This window comes from Lonchura striata, chromosome 27 (assembly GCF_050655825.1).
Source record: "Lonchura striata isolate lonStrDom1 chromosome 27, ASM5065582v1, whole genome shotgun sequence".
Taxonomy (NCBI): Eukaryota; Metazoa; Chordata; class Aves; order Passeriformes; family Estrildidae; genus Lonchura; species Lonchura striata.
Window position 1 is genome coordinate 1,944,760 of NC_140729.1, and position 14,932 is coordinate 1,959,691.

At 49.8% G+C, this 14,932-nt stretch overlaps 1 protein-coding gene across 4 annotated transcripts in view; it reads left to right on the forward strand.

The window, feature by feature from the left end:
• The first annotated feature begins 387 nt into the window (after positions 1 to 387).
• Positions 388 to 14,932, forward strand: part of MLLT6 (MLLT6, PHD finger containing) — a 49,108-nt gene continuing 34,563 nt past the window's right edge. The window contains exons 1-7 of one of the 4 annotated variants that reach the window (XM_085561776.1): positions 388 to 918; positions 2,290 to 3,756; positions 8,474 to 8,553; positions 8,851 to 8,905; positions 9,757 to 9,866; positions 11,831 to 11,934; positions 13,832 to 13,925. In XM_085561776.1, coding sequence (XP_085417902.1) covers positions 3,648 to 3,756; positions 8,474 to 8,553; positions 8,851 to 8,905; positions 9,757 to 9,866; positions 11,831 to 11,934; positions 13,832 to 13,925 — 552 coding nt within the window. In that variant the 5' untranslated portion in view covers positions 388 to 918; positions 2,290 to 3,647. Of the gene's footprint in view, positions 919 to 2,289; positions 3,757 to 4,102; positions 8,374 to 8,473; positions 8,554 to 8,850; positions 8,906 to 9,756; positions 9,867 to 11,830; positions 11,935 to 13,831; positions 13,926 to 14,932 lie in introns of those variants that run through there. The other 3 variants (XM_085561779.1, XM_085561777.1, XM_085561778.1) reach the window with 3 other exon arrangements.

Genomic DNA, 14,932 nt, shown 5'->3' on the forward strand with positions numbered 1-14,932 from the left:
CCATGGAAGGATGGATGGAATCCATGGATGGATAGATGGAATCCATGGATGGATGGATGGAATCCATGGAAGGATGGATGGAGGAAGGGATGGATGGACGGATGGAGGTACAGGAGGTGACCCAGACGTGCCCCGGGAGGTTCCCCCGTGTCCCTCCGGTGTCCGGGGCCTCTCCCCCGCTCCCGTGTCCCTCCCCCACCCCCTTCCCCTCCCCTCCCCCCCGTTTCCTCCACCCCCGCAGCCCCGGGCCGGATGCGGCTCCGGGCCCGAGGGGCCGCGGCTGCTTCCTGCCCGCGCCGGGGGCGCGCCCCGGGCCCGGCCCACGCGCACCGGGCACCGGGCACGGCAACGGGCACCGGGCACGGGACAACCGGGCTGGGCAACGGGCAATGGGCATGGGACAACCAGGCTGGGCAATGGGCAATGGGAACAGGGCATGGGGCACCGGGCACGGCAACGGGCACCGGGCACGGCAGCGGGCACCGGGCTGGGCAACGGGCAATGGGAACTGGGCAACTGGGCTAGACAACGGGCAACAGGCACCGGGCATGGGACACCGGGCACCGGGCAATCGGGCTGGGCACCGGGCACCTGGCACGGGGCAACCGGGCATGGCAACGGGCAATGGGAACAGGGCAACCGGGCTGGGCAACGGGCAATGGGAACAGGGCAACTGGGCTGGGCAACGGGCAACAGGCACTGGGCATGGGGCACCGGGCACCGGGCTGGGCAACAGGCACCGGGCACGGGGCAACCAGGCTGGGCAACGGGCAATGGGCACGGGACAACCGGGCTGGGCAACGGGCACCGGGCACCAGGCTAGACAACGGGCAACAGGCACCGGGCATGGGGCACCGGGCACCAGGCAACTGGGCTGGGCAACAGGCAACAGGCACCGGGCACCGAGCACGGCAACAGGTACGGGGCACGGGACAACCGGGCTGGGCAATGGGCAATGGGCACTGGGCACGGGGCAACTGGGCTGGGCAATGGGCAATGGGCACGGGACAACCAGGCTGGGCAACAGGCACCGGGCACCGGGCATGGGGCACTGGGCACCGGGCTGGGCAACGGGCACCGGGCACTGGGCACGGGGCAACCGGGCTGGGCAATGGGCACCAGGCACCGGGAACCAGGCACCGGGCAACCGGGACTGGGGAATGGGCAACGGGCACTGGGCAACTGGGACTGGGGAACGGGCAATGAGGACTGGGCAACTGGGACTGGGGAATGGGCAATGGGCACCGGGCAACTGGGACTGGGGAATGGGCAACCGGGCATGGGGCAACCGGACTGGGCAACCGGCAACGGGCACCAGGCAAGGGGCAACCGGGACTGGGGACCAGGCACTGGGCATTGGTCACTGGTCACTGGGAATTGGGCATTGGGCACTGGGAATTGGGCACTGGGCATTGGGCACTGGGCACTGGGCATTGGGAATTGGGCATTGGGAATTGGGCACTGGACACTGGGCATTGGTCACTGGTCACTGGGAATTGGGCATTGGGCATTGGGCACTGGGAATTGGGCACTGGGCACTGGGCATTGGGCATTGGGCACTGGGCATTGGGCATTGGGCTCCGGGAATTGGGCATTGGGCTCTGGGAATTGGGCACTGGACACTGGGCATTGGGCATTGGGCATTGGGCACTGGGAATTGGGCACTGGGCATTGGGCATTGGGCATTGGGCATTGGGCACTGGGAATTGGGCACTGGGCATTGGGCATTGGGCATTGGGCACTGGGAATTGGGCACTGGGCACTGGGAATTGGGCACTGGGCATTGGGCATTGGGAATTGGGCATTGGGAATTGGGCACTGGGCACTGGGAATTGGGCACTGGGCACTGGGCACTGGGCATTGGGCATTGGGAATTGGGCACTGGGCACTGGGAATTGGGCACTGGGCACTGGGCACTGGGCATTGGGCATTGGGAATTGGGCATTGGGAATTGGGCACTGGGCACTGGGAATTGGGAATTGGGCACTGGGAATTGGGCACTGGACACTGGGCATTGGGCACTGGACACTGGGCACTGGGCATTGGGCACTGGACACTGGGCATTGGGCACTGGGCACTAGGCATTGGGCATTGGGCATTGGGCACTGGGAATTGGGCACTGGGCACTGGGAATTGGGCACTGGACACTGGGCATTGGGCATTGGGCACTGGGAATTGGGCACTGGACACTGGGCATTGGGCATTGGGCACTAGGCATTGGGCATTGCAATCCCATAAATAAATATCCCAAATATTTCAGAATTCTTTCTCTCCACTCCTTTCCTACAGGCAACATTCCAAATATTTCAGGATAATTTCTCCCTACTCCATTCCTGCAGGTGTAATCCCATAAATAAATATTCCCAAAAATTCAGGATTATTCCCCTTCACTCATTTCCTGCAGAGGCAACCCCATAAATAAATATTCCCAAAAATTCAGGATTATTCCCCTTCACTCATTTCCTGCAGAGGCAACCCCATAAATAAATATTCCTAAAAATTGAGGATTATTCTCTCCCCTCCTTTCATACAGGTGCAATCCCATAAATAAATATTCCAGGATAATTTCTCTCCACTCTTTTCCTGCAAGCACAATCCCATAAATACATATTCCCGATATTTCAGGATTTTACTTCTTCACTGCTTTCCTACAGACTCAATCCCGTAAATAAATATTCCAAATATTCCAGGATAATTTCTCTCCGCTCCTCTCCTGCAGGCACAATCCCGTAAATAAATATTCCAAATAATTCAGGATTTTACTTCCTCACTGCTTTCCTACAGACGTAATCCTATAAATAAATATCCCCGATAATTTCTCTCCACTCATTCCCTGCAGGTGTAATCCCATAAATAAATAATCCCATTATTTGAGGATTTAGGAACATTTTTCCTCCTCCCCGGGGCGCAGGGGGTTAAATCCCATTTCCAGGCCCGCTGGCGCTGCCGGATCCGGGAATTTCGGGATAATGCGATTCCCATCGGGAACGCAGCCACAGCGCCATCCAAACCGAGCGCGGCGAGGGGGGAAAAAAAACCCCAAAATCCTCATCCGAAAGCGCTGGGAAAAGGTCCAAAAAAAAAAAAAAATCCAAAAAAAAAATCAAAATATCCTCCTGGCTCAAACCCGCCCGCCCGGCCGCGCCGCGATCCGTGAACCGCAAATTTTACCGGAGCGTGCGGGCGGGCGCCGCCATGATTGTACCGGGATGGGGAGGAGGGGGGGGACACGGGGACAAACCGGGGGACACGGGGACAAACCGGGGGACAGGGACAAGCGGGGGAACGGGGATAACCGCGGGGAACGGGGATAACCGCGGAGAACGGGGATAACCGCGGAGAACGGGGGGGGGACAGACAGACAGACAGAAAGTGGGGGGGTGGATTTTGGTGGCTCGGGGCCACATCCGCCACCCCCCCACGCTGTCCCCGCGTTGTCCCCTCGCTGTCACTTCGCCCCGCCCGCCTGTGGCTTCTCGCTGTCGCCGCTGCCCCACTGTCCCTCCATCCCCGGCGGTCCCCCCGGGAGAGGCGGGGAGGAGGAGGAGGAGGAGGAGGAGGAGGAGCGCACCGAGAGTGGCGGAGGGGTGGTGGTGGTGAGGGGGGGGTTTTAGGGGGTGGGGAGGGCAGGAAACCCTCCTGGAAGTATGAAGGAGATGGTGGGAGGCTGCTGTGTGTGTTCCGACGAGCGCGGCTGGGCGGAGAACCCGCTCGTCTATTGCGACGGCCACGGCTGCAATGTGGCCGTGCACCAAGGTGAGCCCCGAGCCCCCCGAACCCCTCCGGGGGACGCGGCGGGCTGAGGATGGCGGGGCTGGGTGCTGGGGTGCTCCCGCTTTGTTTTAGCGCTATTGTTCCCAATAACGGTGTCGCCGCGGAGAGGAGGGGGACACGGTGGCGACACGGTGGGGACAGCAGCGGAGCCCCCCGCCCCGGGAGTGGCCGCAGCGGGGATTTGTCCGCTGTGCCCCCCGGTTTAACGGGGAGGGGAAGAGGCGCTGTCGCCCCCCCAGCCCGGCCCGGGGGTGTCGGGACCGGGGGGCGAAGCACCGGAGGGGGCGGCGGGGCGCGGAGCTGCGTCCTGCGAGGGTAGGGAGGGAGGAAGGCAGCCTTCCTCCTCCTCCTCCTCCTCCTCCTCCTCCTCCTCCTCCTCCGCCGCCGCCGCTCCCGGCGACACGGGCGATTTGCATTTTAAATGACTCCGAGCCCGCCCCCGCCGGCGCACGGTAACGGGCCCGGAAAGTTTGGCCTGGGCTCGGTGAACAAAACAAATCCGGATTAAAATCGCGATTCCAGGCGGCGGAGGGGCGGCGAATCCCTGCTGGCTTGCTTTGGAATGCGCCGAGGGTTCCCGGCTGCTCGGGCCGCGCTGTTTTCCCGGCCGCTGGTATCCCCTTCTCGTCCCGGTTGTTGTTATCCCGTTCCTGTCCCGGTTGTTGTTATCCTGTGCCTGTCCCGGTTGTTGTTATCCTGTCAGTTTCTCGGTTGTTGTTATCCCATTCTTGTCCCGGTTGTTGTTGTCCCGTCAATTTCCTGGTTGTTGCTTTACCCCGTTCCTGTCCCGGTTGTTATTATCCCATTCCTGTTCCAGTTGTTGTTGTCCCATTCCTGTCCCAATTGTTGTTATCCTGTGCCTGTCCCGGTTGTTGTTCTCCTGTCAGTTTCTCGGTTGTTGTTATCCCATTCCTGTCCCGGTTGTTGTTATCCCGTCAATGTCCCGGTTGCTATTATCCCATTCCTGTCCCAGTTGTTATTTTAGCCTGTGCCTGTTCCAGTTGTTGTTATCCCGTCAATGTCCCGGTTGTTATTATCCTGGGCCTGTCCCCGTTGTTGTTATCTCATCCCTGTCCCGGTTGTTGTTATCCTGTCAGTTTCTCGGTTGTTGTTATCCCATCCCTGTCCCAATTGTTGTTATCCTGTCCCTGTCCCAGTTGTTGTTATCCCGTCAATGTCCCGGTTGTTATTATCCTGTGCCTGTCGCCGTTGTTGTTATCTCATCCCTGTCCCAGTTGTTGTTATCCTGTCAGTTTCTCGGTTGTTGTTATCCCATCCCTGTCCCAGTTGTTGCTATCCCATCAATTTCCTGGTTGTTGCTTTATCCCGTCCCTGTCCCGATTGTTATTATCCCATTCCTGTTCCACTTGTTGTCATCCTGTCCCTGTCCTGGTTGTTGTTATCCTGTCAGTTTCTCGGTTGTTGTTATCCCATCCCTGTCCCAGTTGTTCTTTTAACCTGTCCCAGTTGTTGTTATCCCATCCCTGTCCCAGTTGTTGCTATCCCATCAATTTCCTGGTTGTTGCTTTATCCCGTCCCTGTCCCGATTGTTATTATCCCATTCCTGTTCCACTTGTTGTTATCCTGTCCCTGTCCCGGTTGTTATTATCCTGTGCCTGTCCTGGTTGTTGTTATCCCATCCCTGTCCTGGTTGTTATTATCCTGTGCCTGTCCCGGTTGTTGTTATCCTGTCAGTTTCTCGGTTGTTGTTATCCCATCCCTGTCCCGGTTGTTGTTTTATCCCGTTCCCGTCCTGGTTGTTGTTATCCCATCAGTTTTGTGGTTGTTGTTATCCTGTAAATTTCCCAGTTGTTGTTATCCCATCCCTGTCCCAGTTGTTGTTACCTTGTCCCTGTCCCGGTTGTTTTATCCCATTCCTGTTTTGGTTGTTGCTATCCTATTCCTGACCTGGTTGTTGTTTTATCCTCTTCCTGTCCCGGTTGTTGTTACCCGGTTATTTCCTGGTTGTTGTTATCCTGTCCATTTCCTGGTTGTTTTATCTCATCCTTGTCCCGGTTGTTGTTATCCCATTCCTGACCTGGTTGTTGTTTTATCCTGTTCCTGTCCCGGTTATTTTTTATCCTGTCCCTGTCCCGGCTGTTGTTGTGTCAATTTCCCGGTTGTTGTTTTATCACATCCCTGTCCCGGTTGTTGTTATCCCATTCTTATCCTGGTTATATTTTATCTCATCAATGTCCCAGTTGTTGTTATCCCATCCCTGTACCGGTTGTTGTTATCCTGTGCCTGTCCTGGTTGTTGTTATCCCGTGAATTTCCTGGTTGTTTTTTACCCCGTTCCTGTCCTGGTTGTTGTTTTTATCCCATTCCTGTCCCGGGTGTTTTACCCCGTTCCTGTCCTGGTTGTTGTTTTTATCCCGTTCCTGTCCCGGTTGTTGTTTTTTATCCCGTTCCTGTCCCAGGTGTTGTTTTTTACCCCGTTCCTGTCCCAGTTGTCGTTTTATCCCCTCCCTGTCCCAGTTGTTGTTATCCTGCTCCCGTCCCAGGTGTTTTATCCCGTTCCTGTCCCGGGTGTTGTTTTTTACCCCATTCCTGTCCCGGTTGTTGTTTTTTACCCCGTTCCTGTCCCGGTTGTTGTTTTTACCCCGTTCCTGTCCTGGGTGTTGTTTTTTATCCCGTTCCTGTCCCGGGTGTTGTTTTTATCCCGTTCCTGTCCTGGTTGTTGTTTTTACCCCGTTCCTGTCCCGGTTGTTGTTTTTATCCCGTTCCTGTCCCGGTTGTTGTTTTTTACCCCGTTCCTGTCCCGGTTGTTGTTTTTATCCCGTTCCTGTCCCGGGTGTTGTTTTTTACCCCGTTCCTGTCCCAGTCCATCTCCAGCCCCTTCTGTTCGCTCTCTGTTCCCGGTGCTTGGTCCTGGCTCTGGGTGTCCGTGAGTCCGGCTGTGTCCGTGTGTCCGGCTGTGTCCGTGAGTCCAGCTGTGTCCGTGAGTCCGGATGTGTCCGTGAGTCCGGATGTGTCCGTGAGTCCGGATGTGTCCGTGTGTCCGGCTGTGTCCGTGAGTCCAGCTGTGTCCGTGAGTCCGGATGTGTCCGTGAGTCCGGATGTGTCCATGAGTCCGGCTGTGTCTGTGTGTCCGGCTGTGTCCGTGAGTCCGGATGTGTCTGTGTGTCCGGCTGTGTCCGTGAGTCCGGATGTGTCCATGAGTCCGGCTGTGTCCGTGTGTCCGGCTGTGTCCGTGAGTCCAGCTGTGTCCGTGAGTCCGGATGTGTCCGTGAGTCCGGATGTGTCCATGAGTCCGGCTGTGTCTGTGTGTCCGGCTGTGTCCGTGAGTCCGGATGTGTCCATGAGTCCGGCTGTGTCTGTGTGTCTGGCTGTGTCCGGCTGTGTCCAGCTGTGTCCAGCTGTGTCGTGTGTCCAGCTGTGTCCATGTGTCTGGCTGTGTCCGGCTCTGTCAGTGTGTCCGGCTGTGTCCATGAGTCTGGCTCTGTCAGTGTGTCCAGCTGTGTCCAGCTGTGTCCGTGAGTTCGGCTGTGTCTGGCCATGTCCGTGAGTCCGGCTGTGTCCGGCTCTGTCAGTGTGTCCGGCTGTGTCCATGAGTCTGGCTGTGTCCGTGAGTCCAGGTGTGTCCGGCTCTGTCTGTGTGTCCGGCTGTGTCCAGCTGTGTCCATGAGTCCGGCTGTGTCTGGCTGTATCCGTGTGTCTGGCTGTGTCCGTGATTCCAGCTCTGTTCATGAGTCTGGCTCTGTCCGGCTGTGTCCGTGTGTCCGGCTGTGTCTGTGTGTCCGGCTGTGTCCGGCTCTGTCTGTGTGTCCGGCTGTGTCTGTGTGTCCGGCTGTGTCCGGCTGTGTCCGTGTGTCCGGCTGTGTCCGGCTCTGTCTGTGTGTCCGGCTGTGTCCTGTCCGTGTGTCCAGCTCTGTCCCGTCCGTGTGTCCAGAACAACTCCAGAGCCTCAGGAACAGTTTCAGGGCTCAGGAACATTCCAGAGGCTCGGGCTGGGTATTCCAGAATATTCCAGAACAATTTCTGAGGGACGGGAACCGTTCCGGGTTCCCAAAAACACCCCCAGAGGGGCAGGAGGAGTTTGGGATTTCCAGGAGGAGTTTGGGATTTCCAGGAGGAGTTTGGGATTTCCAGGAGGAATTTGGGATTTCCAGGAGGAGTTTGGGATTTCCAGGAGGAATTTGGGATTTCCAGGAGGAGTTTGGGATTTCCAGGAAGAACTTTGGATTTCCAGGAGGAACTTTGGATTTCCAGGAAGAATTTGGGATTTTCATGAGGAGTTTTGGATTTCCAGGAGGAATTTGGGATTTCCCAGAAGGATTTTGGATTTCCAGGAAGAATTTGGGATTTCCATGAGGAGTTTGAAATTTTCAAGAAGAGTTTGAGATTTCCAGGAGCAATTTTGGATTTCCCAGAAGGATTTTGGATTTCCAGGAGGAATTTTGGATTTCCATGAAGAAATTGGAATTTCCATGAAGAGTTTGGGATTTTCAGGAAAAGTTTTGGATTTCCAGGAGGAGTTTGGGATTTCCAGGAAGAATTTGGAATTTCCAGGAAGAGTTTGGGAAGAATTGGGAAGAATTTTGAGAGCCCAAAAAAGGAACCCTGGGGGAAAAGGAAACCACAGGGGGAGAAACAGGAAGTAAACAGGGAAAATAGGGGGGAAAATGGGAAATAAACAATTAATTTTATTTTTTTTTCCTTTTTCCCAATTTAATTTAAATTTTTTTCCTTTTTTCCAGCCTGTTATGGAATCGTGCAGGTTCCCACGGGCCCCTGGTTCTGCCGGAAATGCGAATCGCAGGAACGAGCCGCCCGGGTGGTGAGTACGGAAATCTTTTGGGGATTTTTGCCCAAATTTTGGGGTTAAATATCTCAATTTTCCCCCCCCCCAAAAAAAATCAATTAAAAAAAAAATTCCAAAATTAAAATCATTCTTCCCAAGAAAAAAATCAAATTTTTTCCAAAATAAGTTTGATTTTCCCCGCAAAAAAAGTCATTTTTAGCAAAAAAAAATTCAGTTTTCCATAAAAAAAAAGGTCATTTTTTCCCCCAAAAAATATTTCCCCAAAAAAGTTCATTTTTTCCCCAAAAAAATTCATTTTTTTCTTCCTTGCAGAGGTGCGAGCTGTGTCCCCACAAGGACGGGGCCCTGAAGCGAACGGACAACGGGGGTGAGGAAATCCCAAATCCCAAATTTCAAATCCCAAAATAAACCCCAAATCCCAAATCCCAAATCCCAAAATAAACCCCAAATCCCAAATTTCAAATCCCAAAACCCAAATCACAAACCCCAAACCCCAAATCCCAAATTTGGGATGGGGTTTTTTTTGGGGATAGAGGTTTTTTGGGATGGATGATTTTTGGGATGCAGATTTTTTGGGATTCATTTTTTTTAGGATGCAGATTTTATGGGATGCGGGTTTTTTGGGATGGAGGGTTTTTTGGGATGCAGTTTTTTTGGGATGCAGGTTTTTTGGGATGCAGTTTTTTTGGGAATGCACGTTTTTGGAGATGCAGGTTTTTTGGGATGGAGGGTTTTTGGGATGCGGGTTTTTTGGGATGCAGATTTTTTGGGATTATTTTTTTTTAGGATGCAGATTTTATGGGATGCAGATATTTTGGGATGGAGGGTTTTTGGGATGCGGGTTTTTTGAGATGGAGGTTTTTTGGGAATGTACATTTTTGGAGATGCAGATTTTTTGGGATGGAGGTTTTTTGGGATGCAGAATTTTTGGGAAGGAGGGATTTTGGGAATACACATATTTGGAGGCACGATTTTTTTGGGATGCAGATTTTTTGGGATGGAAACTTTTCGGGATAAAGTTTTTTTGGGTGGAATAACGTCCCTTTTGACACAGAACCTTTTTTAGGACCGACTTTTTTTTGCCGACAGAACCTTTTCTACCACGCAACTTTTTCAGGATGGACTTTTTCGGGACGGGAAATTTTTTCCCACTGATTTTTTTTTTTTGGGTGGGGGGGAATTTGGGACAAAATTCCCGTTTTTTCCGTATTTTTCCAGGCTGGGCACACGTGGTGTGCGCCCTGTACATCCCCGAGGTGCAGTTCGCCAACGTCCTCACCATGGAACCCATCGTGCTCCAGTACGTCCCCCACGACCGCTTCAACAAGGTAAAAACTCGGGAATTTTGGGGAATTCCGGGAATTCCGGGAATTTTGGGGAATTCTGGGAATTCCGGGATCATCCCGGCCCCTTCCCGGGTTAGCCTGATCCCAGATTCCGTTAAAAACCGAGGAAATTCCCTGGGTTCTGTGTTGGATCCTCCATATCTGGATGGGTTTTGGGGAAAAAATGGGAATTTCAGGAATTTCATGGTGGAATGATCGAATTTGCGGAATTCTGGGTTGGATCCCCCAAATTTGGATGATGTTTTGAGGAAAAAATTGGAATTTCAGGAATTTCATGGTGGAATGATTTGATCTGTGGAATTTCATGTCGGATCCTCCATATTTGGATGGGTTTTGAGGGAAAAAAATGGGAATTTGAGGAATTTCTTGGTGGAATTATTTGATCTGTGGGATTCCACGTTGGATCCCCATTATTTGGATGGGTTTTGGGGGAAAAAGGGGGAATTTCAGGAATTTCTTGGTGGAATGATTGGATCTGTGGAATTCTAAGTTGGATCCTCCATATTTGGATGGGTTTTGAGGGAAAAAATGGGAATTTCAGGAATTTCCTGGTGGAACAACTGGAGCCAGCTGGATCCATGGAATTCTGTGTTGGATCCTCCGTATTTGGATGGGTTTTGAGGGGAAAAAATGGGAATTTGAGGAATTTCTTGGTGGAATTATTTGATCTGTGGAATTCCACGTTGGATCCCCATTATTTGGATGGGTTTTGGGGGAAAAAGGGAGAATTTCAGGAATTTCTTGGTGGAATGATTTGATCTGTGGAATTCCAAGTTGGATCCTCCATATTTGGATGGATTTTTGGGAAAAAATGGGAATTTCAGGAATTTCTTGGTGGAACAACTGGAGCCAGCTGGATCCATGGAATTCCATGTTAGATCCTCCATATTTGAATGGGTTTTGAGGGAGAAAACGGGAATTTCAGGAATTTTTTGGTGGAATGATTTAATCAATGAAATTCCATGTTGGATCTGCCATGTTTGGATGGGTTTTGAGGGAGAAAATGGGAATTTGAGGAATTTCTTGGTGGAACAACTGGAACCAACTGAATCCATGGAATTCTGTGTTGGATCCTCCATATTTGGATGGGTTTTGAGGGAGAAAACGGGAATTTCAGGAATTTTTTGGTGGAATGATTTAATCAATGAAATTCCATGTTGGATCCGCCATATTTGGATGGGTTTTGAGGGAGAAAATGGGAATTTGAGGAATTTTTTTCTGGAACAACTGGAACCAACTGAATCCATGGAATTCCATGTTAGATCCTCCATATTTGAATGGGTTTTGAGGGAGAAAATGGGAATTTCAGGAATTTCTTGGTGGAATGATTTAATCAATGAAATTCCATGTTGGATCTGCCATATTTGGATGGGTTTTGAGGGAGAAAATGGGAATTTGAGGAATTTCTTGGTGGAACAACTGGAACCAACTGAATCCATGGAATTCTGTGTTGGATCCTCCATATTTGGATGGGTTTTGAGGGAGAAAATGGGAATTTCAGGAATTTTTTGGTGGAATGATTTAATCAATGAAATTCCATGTTGGATCCACCATATTTGGATGGGTTTTGAGGGAAAAAATGGAATTTTGAGGGAGAAAATGGGAATTTGAGGAATTTTTTTCTGGAACAACTGGAACCAACTGAATCTATAGAATTCCACGTTTGCTCCGATGGTGCGGTTGGGATTTCGGGGGCAAAAATGTGAAATTTTGCGTATCCCACCGCGGAACATCCCGGAATTTTCCCAGAAATCCCACCAAGTATCTGCGAAATTCCTTCACCATCCCCACACAACCTCGGGGAGGGAACGTGGGGTTGGAACTCGCCGAGCTCCAAAACCCTTCCAGACCCACCAGGAATTCCGTGAAATTTGGGGATTCCCGGTGGGTTTTTTTTTCGGAAAATGTGACTTTTCCCATTTTTTTTTGGTGTCCCTCTGTTCCAGACCTGTTACATCTGCGAGGAGCAGGGCCGGGAGAGCAAAGCGGCCTCGGGGGCCTGCATGGCCTGCAACCGGCACGGCTGCCGCCAGGCCTTCCACGTCACCTGGTGAGATCCCGGGAATTCGCCGCCGGAATCTGCCCCCGGCATTTGGGGGTTGGTCTCGGAAGGTTTTGGGCTTTGGCGTTGATCCCATGGGGTTGACCCCCCATTTTTCCCTGTTTTCCCGCCAATTTCCCCATATTTTCCCTATTTTCCCGCCAGTTTTCCCATTTTCCCCTATTTTCCTGCCAATTTTCCCATTTTTCCGATTTTTCCCCCCATTTCCCCCATTTTTCCCATTTTCTCCCCCCATTTTTCCCATTTTCTCCCCCCATTTTTGCCCAATTTTCCCCTAATTTTCCCATTTTCCCCATTTTTTTCCCATTATCCCCTCAATCTTCCCATTTTTCCCAATTTTTTCCCCATTTCCCCCATTTTTCCCATTTTTCCCCCCATTTTTGCCCAATTTCCCCCTAATTTTCCCATTATCCCCATTTTTTTCCCATTATCCCCTCAATCTTCCCATTTTTCCCAATTTTTTCCCCATTTCCTCCCAATTTTCCCATTTTCCTGACAATTTTTCCCATCTCCCCCCAGTTTTCCCATTTTTCCCTATTTTCATGCCAATTTTCCCATTTTCCACCTTCCCCTCCTCAATTTTCCCATTCTTCCCATTTTTCCCCATTTTCCCCCCATTTCCCCCATTTTCCCCATTTTTTCCCCCCATTTTTGCCCAATTTCCCCCTAATTTTCCCATTTTCCCCATTTTTTTCCATTATCCCCTCAATCTTCCCATTTTTCCCAATTTTTTCCCCATTTCCTCCCAATTTTCCCGTTTTCCACACAATTTTTCCCATCTCCCCACAGTTTTCCCATTTTTCCCTATTTTCATGCCAATTTTCCCATTTTTCACCTTCCCCTCCTCAATTTTCCCATTTTTCCCCATTTTCCCCATTTTCCCCCCATTTTTCCCATTTTCTCCCCCATTTTTGCCCAATTTCCCCCTAATTTTCCCATTTTCCCCATTTTTTTCCATTATCCCCTCAATCTTCCCATTTTTCCCAATTTTTTCCCCATTTCCTCCCTATTTTCCCATTTTCCCCACAATTTTTCCCATCTCCCCCCAGTTTTCCCATTTTTCCCTATTTTCCTGCCAATTTTCCCATTTTTCACCTTCCCCTCCTCAATTTTCCCATTCTTCCCATTTTTCCCCATTTTCCCCCCATTTCCCCCATTTTTCCCATTTTCTCCCCCCATTTTTGCCCATTTGCCCAATTTTCCCCTAATTTTCCCATTTTCCCCATTTTTTTCCCATTATGCCTTCAATCTTCCCATTTTTCCCAATTTTTTCCCCATTTCCTCCCAATTTTCCCATTTTTCCACACAATTTTTCTCATCTCCCCCCATTTTTCCCATTTTTCTCATTTCCCCCACATTTCTCCCATTTCACCCGATTTTCTCCCATTTTTTCCCCACTTCCCCCCATTTTTCCCATTTTCTTCCACCAGTTTTCCCATTTTCTTCCACCAGTTTTCCCATTTTTTCCATTTTCTCCCATTTTTTCCCATTTTCTCCCCCCAATTTTCCCATTTCCCTCCATTTTCCCCCCAATTTCCCCCATTTTTTCCCCTTTTCCCCATTTTCCCCATTTCCCCCAATTTCCCTACTTTTTCCCATTTTTTCCCCACTCTCCCCATTTTCCTTGCTTTTCCATGTTTTCCTACCAATTTCCCATTTTTCCCATTTTCCTCCAATTTTCCCATTTCCCCCCAATTTTCCCATTCTCTCCCCCCAATTGTCCATTTTTCCCCACCAGTTTTTCCCGTTTTCTTCCCCCATTTTTTCCCCATTTATTTCCCTTTTTTTCCCCATTTTTCCCCATTTTCCCCCCCAATTTCCCCATTTTTCCCCATTTCCTCCCAAATTTCCCCAATTTTTCCCAATTTTTCCCATTTTTCCGCAGTGCACAGATGGCTGGGCTCCTGTGTGAGGAGGAGGTGCTGGAGGTCGACAACGTCAAATATTGCGGCTACTGCAAATATCACTTCAGCAAGATGGTGAGCCCAAAATCCCGGGAATTTTGGGGGAATTTCGGGAATTTCGGGAATTTCCCTCGATCCGGGGAATTTCGTTTCCTTCACCAATTTCATTTCCTGCCGGCATTTTTGGTTTGCTTGGAGAATTTTTGATTTATTTTTATTTATTTCGCCTTTTTTTGGGAGTTTTTATTTCATTTGCTGGGTTGGATTTGTTTAGGAAATTTGATTTTTTTAGGGGATTTTTATTTATTTAGGGAATTTGATTCTGCAGGGAATTTCATTATTTAGGGAATTTGATTCTGCAGGGAATTTGATTTCTTTAGGAAATTTGATTCTGCAGGGAATTTTCATTTCTTTAGGGAATTTGATTTCGTTAGGAAATTTCATTTCTTTAAGGAATTTGATTTATTTGGGGAATTTTCATTTATTTAGGTAATTCGATTATTTAAGGAATTTGATTTCTTTAGGGAATTTGATTATTTAGGGAATTTGATTATTTAGGGAATTTGATTATTTTGGGAATTCTTTAGGGAATTTTAATTTCTTTAGGGAATTAGATTACTTAGGTAATTTTCCTTTTTTTTAGGGAATTTGATTTCTTTAGGGAATTTGATTTCTTTAGAGAATATGATTATTTTAGGAATTTTCATTTCTTTAGGGAATTTTCATTTCTTTAGGGAATTTGATTATTTAGGGAATTTTCATTTCTTTAGGGAATTTGATTTCTTTAGAGAATTTGATTTCTTTAGGGAATTTGATTATTTAGGGAATTTGATTATTTATTTAGGGAATTTTCATTGATTTTTCTTCCCCTTTTCTTTCTTTTTTTCCTCTTTTTCCCCCCTTTTTTCCCCTTTTTTCCCCTCCTTTCCCCCTTTTTTCCCCTTTTTTCCCCCTTTTCCCCATTTTTTCCCCCTTTCCCCCTTTTTTCCCCTTTTTTTCCCCTTTTTTTCCCCTTTCCCCCTTTTTCCCCCTTTTCCCCCCTTTTCCCCCATTTTTTCCCCCTTTTTTCCCCTTTTTTCCCC